This window comes from Tupaia chinensis, unplaced genomic scaffold (genome assembly GCF_000334495.1).
Source record: "Tupaia chinensis unplaced genomic scaffold, TupChi_1.0 Scaffold139696_1, whole genome shotgun sequence".
NCBI lineage: Eukaryota > Metazoa > Chordata > Mammalia > Scandentia > Tupaiidae > Tupaia > Tupaia belangeri.
This window is the reverse complement of record NW_006199577.1, coordinates 614-7,398: the sequence shown is the minus strand read 5'-3', so window position 1 is coordinate 7,398 and position 6,785 is coordinate 614. Positions and strand designations below refer to the sequence as shown.

Genomic DNA, 6,785 nt, shown 5'->3' with positions numbered 1-6,785 from the left:
CTTTCACTTTACTGTATATAAGTTATACATTAGTAAAAAGTTTCAAAATCACAAAAATGTACCATGAAAAAAGGGAGTGTAAGAAAATAATTTTTAGCATATAGGAGTCAAAAAATGTAATACCCATTAGCAAAGAAATCCTATAAATTAATAAAAAAACTTAGAGGTGTAATTTTACCGAAACAGCTGGTGATGTGGTGGTTAAGGTGGCTGGGTCTCACATGGCCAACTACACTGTTCGAGTCCCAGATCCACTGGCTCAAAAAACACACCTGGTGCATGTATGCAACCCCAAAGTCACAAAAGGAGAAATGGAGAAGGGATTGCAGCATGACTATCCCTCATGGGACGTACTTCTCACTTTCCCTCCTTTTTTTTAAGTTTTATTTTTTTAATTAATTAATTAATTAATTTTGCCATAGGGCATGTGTGCTCACTGGAAAGAGACAAAGAGAGGGAAAGTGAGATATCACCCTCGGGGTTGGGGTGGGGATGGCCATGACGCAATCCCTTCTTCTCCATTCTCCTCTTGGGATTTTGGACACTGTCCAGCATGAATTTTTTTAAGAGAGATTTTTACTATAGGGTGCATGTACTTGCTATAGAGACACAGAGACAGAAAGTGAGAAAGCATCCTATGGAGGGATGACCTTGCTGTAATCCCTTCTCCTCCATTCTCCTCTTGGAATTTTGGGCATGCACACACAAGCACCTGGAGTGAGTTTTAAGCCATAAGGTCTAGGACTCGAACCACATGGGAGCCCAGTGACATAACCATTATACCAATTGTTGGTCCCTGTCCAGAACAATGTTTAAGATGCCAGGTTCAGCGCTTGAAGTGAAGTTGGCCATGTGAAAGTCCAGCACCTTAGCCACTATGCCCCTTGCTGGCCCCTGACTTTCCTTCTTTCTGCCTTTCTCCAGTGAGCACACATGCCCTCCAGCAAAATTAGAAAAAACGACAACATGTTATGATGTAGAGAAACAAGCACTCGCATGCATTTGTTGTTGGTGAATGTAAATTAGTACAACCTCTTTAGAACATGATTTGTCAATATCCATTAAATTAAAATTTTCAGTTATTACTTAACCTGGCAATTTCACACTGAAGAATTGACCCATTCAATAGAAATACTTGAACATAGTGAACATGTACAGTGAACATCCCAATGTACATGTACATCTCAATGAACACAGTGAACATGTACATCCCAATGTTCAGCACTGTATTACTGAAAAAAAAAAACTGATGAAAATAACAAATTACCAGTACACTTGGGCATGATTATAGAAATTCTGGTATATCCATACTGTGGAATATTATATGCACAGATATTCATGAAAGATGCCTGGGATTATGTTATCTAGAAAAAGCAAATTACACAATACCACTTACTTCATTTTTTGTAAAATAGATACACCAGGTGCCAGCAGGTGGTGTGGTGGTTAAGGAGCTGGATTCCTACATGGTCAGTTGTGGTTTGAGTCCTGGACCAGGTGGCTTGATAAGTCACTATAAATAAAGAAATAAATGTTTACCAAAATAAAAAAAGAATGAAAGGAAGATAGAAATATACTTGAAAGTTTAGAATTTTGAGAGAAAAATTGTAGGCATGGGGGAAAGTAAAAGAGGCTTTTTATTAACAATTTCAAACATACAGAAAACCTGAAGGAAATTTAGAGTTAACATCACATACTCACATCCTAGATTCTACTACAAGCATTTTACTATACTTGAGTCTTATACTTTTAACACAATATGCTTTTTTAGACTTTTAAAAAGCACATAGACATTGCCTTTTGTACTAAAAATAGGGTTTTGATAAATGAATAGATATTACTCTCATAATCAGAACAAAAACAAATAAAATTTCACAAAATTATTCCTTTCTTAATTTTGCTTCTAGGGAATCAATTTTCATTTGTACATTCAATTCTAAAAAATAAAATGATCAACATTTAGAGTAGTAATGCCATATTACATTCCTGAGATAAAATAATTCCATTATTTAATTCTGGATAGAACTATCTTGCTTTTAAAATTTGGTTATTTAAATCATTCTCGCTACACATTTCTATAACATCTTTTTTCCCTTATAAACTGATGTGACTATAATTGCATATTTTTTGTCAGTTATAAATTCACTTTCAAGCTTGTTGCTGTTACACGTCATAGTAAGATTATGCTCAAAGACAGAAAAGTGGCATTTCGATTAATGTAAAATATTAAGAAATATACCAAGAAATGTCTATTTTGAATGAAAGTTAAATAATGTAAAACCATAAATATTTGCAACTTTTATGCTAAATTTCAATCTATACACCCTTTAATTGACAGGACATACTATTTCCTCAACTGGAATGGGACTGAAACTATGAGTAATTCCATCATACTCAAACAGACAACAAATGCAGGAGGTACTGACTCTGACTTCCACAGTAGCACATTCACCAGAATTAATTTAAGATGTAGTCAGACATTTCCCAAAAGCCACGTTTGTAATCAAACCAAGACTCAGGCTGGGCAAATTCATTAACAGAATGTTTCTGTCATTCAAGAAAAACCTGTCTACTACCACTCTTGGATTGTAATAAACAAATGACAAAAGCATCCTTGTTTCCTGTCCTTATAATGCATTCCTGAAAAGTATTTTTTACCCTCCCCCCATCAATTACTTACTGTTAAAATTGTGTTCCTCAGGTTGATTGTGGTTTAATCAGATATCTCCACATGGATCTTCCACAGCACCAGGTAATGACTCTTCCAGGCAGCCTCTTAAGGGCTTCTCTGGTTTCTCCTCGTGGGCCCTATTATTTCTTTTTTCTTTTCTTTTCTTTTCTTTTCTTTTCTTTTCTTTTCTTTTCTTTTCTTTTCTTTTCTTTTCTTTTCTTTTCTTTTCTTTTCTTTTCTTTTCTTTTCTTTTCTTTTCTTTTCTTTTCTTTTCTTTTCTTTTCTTTTCTTTTCTTTTTTTCTCTTCTCTTCTCTTCTCTTCTCTTCTCTTCTCTTCTTTTCTTCTTTTCTTTTCTTTCTTTTCTTTTCTTTCTTTCTTTCTTTCTTTTTCTTTCTTTTCTTTTCTTCTTTTCTTTTTTTCTTTTCTTTTCTTTTTCTTGTGTGTGTGTGTGTGTGCGCGCGCGCTCTATTTCTGAAGAGAGTTTCTATAGAAGTAGAGTCTGACGTCTCCCCACAGTGAACATTATCTATTCACAGGATCCCCTGGCTTAATCTTTTCTCGTTGTAAAGACATGAGACTCCAGAAATGTTCATTTCTATACCAACTTTAAGGATATTTTCACATATGAGAGAATTAAATTTGGGGTCCAGGTAACACTTCTCCTGGTACACCCCGTCCAAGATCATCACATCGTAGCAGTAAAGAGGAGGTTTGGGCACGAGGTCGCGCGGTTCATCCTCCCTCTAACAGGTATCTTTGGATCGCCAACACAGTAACCGGCACCACCTCAGAGGGGGTAAATCCACTATTTGCTCAAGAACCCTTCTGGATCCAGGACCTGGGTGCTTGAGCACCTGCCCTTCGGGTCACCAGATCACCCCGCTGGGACCCCAGCCCAATCTCTCACTAGGTTCAGACAATCAGGACCCACACGTGAGGGGCCAGCCTGAGAATAGGCCGACTCACTAGACATTGTGGGATTATGCGTTTTCACTTCACTCTCAACGATAGTTTGCCCTGTCCATCCATCTCGGAGAGAAAAGAAACTGAACACGTGGATTCGATCCCTACTCTGCTCTTGACCACCTGCCCACTCACGGCCGCATATGGAGGTGGCAAAGGCATTTATCAGAGTGCGTGCGCCACCTCTCCTGTCCTATCCTACCTGTCGCTGGGCGCTTCAGACTTCTGTTATTTAGGTAAATCGCACGCACGAGTTACGCAGCAGGTCTTTCGACCTTTGCCACCTAGATTGTTGTCTGGGGGAGGGGTGACAGGAAAAGACCGGCGGATCCTGACGGTTTCCAAAGCATAGCAGGAGCGAGGCAGAGGAGCGCTCCTGGCTTTCACAGAAAGGAGGAAGTCAGGAGGAGAGGACAAAGAGAAAAGTAGTGGAAAGCTGGATGCAAGTAGGTAGTCATAGCTCGAGTTTCGGTGTGTTGGGACTTGAGTCAGCAACTGAAAGTACTTTAGAGTAGATTTATGTACATGCCTGTGATAACATGGGTCATATGTAAGATGAACAAAACCGGGCAATGTATGCACAGCCTTCAGGACAGTCTCTAGCAGAAAAAATAAAATAAAAAGTCCTCAATAAACAATAGCTGCTATGGCTATTAGCATTAGCATAATTGAAGTGGCTCCCTGAGTGCAGGGTAGGTGAATTAGTGATCAAATGAAAATGAAAATGGAAAATTATTACACCACCAAATGGTGTAACGGTTACATCACTGGACTCCTATGAAGTTGATCATGGTTTAGATCCCACACCCAGTGGCGAGTGCATGTGCCTGTGGGCCCAAAATCCTGGGAGAAAGGATTGTGGTGTGGCCATCCCTTCTGGTTTTTCTTTTTTTTTTTAAAAAAATTATTTTTATTGTAGAATTGACTTGGTAAAAAGCTGCCTTTAGATTAGACTTCTAAAAATGCACTTCTTTATATATAATACATGGCTTAAAATAAAGCTCAGATATGAAATTTCAGAAACTACGTTTCCTAAATATAAGGCATATATCAAGATTGAATGCAAAGTGGAAAAGTTGATAAATACCAGCAGAATTAGGAATAAACTAGGAGTCAACAGTTTATAGTGGTTAAGGTGGCTATATGCCCCATGGCCAACTCTGCCAGTTGGAGTATCTCCCTACAGTTTGAAAAACACATGCCCAAAATCCTGACAGGAGGGAAAAATGGAGAAGGGATTGTCAAGTGACTGTCCCCCATGGGGGAGGTGCTTTCTCACTTTCCCTCACTTTCTGTGTCTCTCTTCAGTAAAGAGTGCTCACACCATCTAGCAGCAAAAAATAATTAAATTAAATTAAATAATCTATATTAGATGTACCAGATGTGCCAACATACACAGAATATAGTAATGATCTTAAAAATACTTTTCAATGATGATTATGAGCTAACTTTGTTTGTATTCCCATTTGTTATCTATTTCCTCATTTCTTTGAAAACATTAATTTATTTCTTCCATGAGAGAGTGAAAGTGAGAGAGAGAAAAAGAAAGACAGGTACCCTGAACAGGATCCTCACATGAAATCAGCCCCCCTCTCTCCTGAGCCCCAGTTAGTCAGGATCGCGGCATGCAAGTACAAAAAGTGCTTGGATGTGAAGCTGGTACCTCCCCATGTGGCTTCAGCATTGCGTTACTGTTGCTCCACCTCAGCTGACTTATTTTGCCATTCCTTTTTTAAAATTTTTTTTTTTTACTCTAGGCATATGTGCTCACATATGGGAAGAGAAGGGAGAGTGGGAAAACACTCCCCAGGGAGATAGCCATGCCGCTATCTTGTCTCCATTCTTTCAGAATTTTGAAAATGCATGCACACAGTAGGTGTGTATTTCAAGACAGGTCCAGGACTTGAACCATGCAGTGGGCGGTGTGGGATCCACACTACTGGCTGGCCTTATTTTATTATTCTGTATCGACTATTTATGAAGTCCTTTCTATGAGGCAGTCAACTGTTCTAGGCCACTGGGGATAACTGTATTCAGGATCCTTCACTTAGGCTCTTCCTTACGTGGGAAGAACCCTGCCTTTATTTATTTATTTATTCATTTTTATTCATACATTAAATCATTATTTATCACTTACACTGTGAAGAGACCTTACCCAGCATGATATACACCTCAGTCCAGCCCAGTTGAGACCACCATACACATCCTCGTCAGCAACCCTGCCATTATTAATAGTTCATTCTTTTTTCTTCACCTTCTCTCCCTATTTCTATTTCCTACTTTCTTTTTCTTTACCTTACTTTTCTGTTTTACTTCTAAGCCCTTACCCTCTCCCTAGAGATGATTAGGTGCATAGTAGCTAACCATTTGAGCATTGTGAGTTGTGGAGAATTCTTTGCACATCACTGTAGTATTGCAAAATTAGTGAAATTCCTCTTAAGAAATCTGATTGCAAAACTTCTCCTGTGATTTCCACATTTGAGGACTTAGAAGAGAGAAAATAGCACCAAATTATTTCACAGTGGGGGAAACACATGAGTTCACAGTCACTGAATCCCTTTCCAAAGAATTGACCAGAAATGAGTACATTACCAAATGACTAAATATTGAAGAAGAACCTCAAGGATGAGAGAATCAAGTAGTACATCCCCACCAAGGGAACAATGTAACCTGTCTCCAAGTAGGGAAAATTTAGAACATATTACCAAAATATCAGAGAAAGAATTTAGAATATTTATGTTAACAAAATTCTATGAGACACAAGAGAAAAGAGATGTTGAGTTCCAAGAGATGAGGAAGTCCTTCCACAATAAGAAAGAAGAACTGGACACCATAAAAAATCAAATGGAACTGTTAGACATAAAGGCTATAATACAGGAAATTAAAACCTCCCTCAAAAGTATCAAAACAGGCTAGACCATGCAGAAGATTGAATTTCAGAAGTAGAAGACACAACCAATCACCGAGAAAAAAAATTGTCAAAAATACTGAGAAAACAGCCAAGAATACTGAGGATAATACACAAGAAATGTTAGATACCATGAAACGCCCAAACATACAAATAATTGGTATCCCAGAAGATGAAGAAACTAATAAGGGCTTTCATAATCTATTCCATGAAATACTAGGAGAAAACTTTCCAACTCTAGA

General features: G+C 38.1%; 1 protein-coding gene across 1 annotated transcript in view; it reads right to left on the bottom strand.

Moving 5' to 3' along the window:
• RADX (RPA1 related single stranded DNA binding protein, X-linked) overlaps window positions 1-3,645 on the bottom strand; it is a 56,981-nt gene extending 53,336 nt beyond the window's left edge. Inside the window, 4 exon segments of the mRNA XM_027765752.1 lie at window positions 2,681-2,808; window positions 3,135-3,415; window positions 3,417-3,548; window positions 3,550-3,645. Of these exon segments, the coding sequence (XP_027621553.1) occupies window positions 2,681-2,808; window positions 3,135-3,415; window positions 3,417-3,548; window positions 3,550-3,645 (637 nt within the window).
• Between the last annotated feature and the right edge of the window lie 3,140 nt (window positions 3,646-6,785).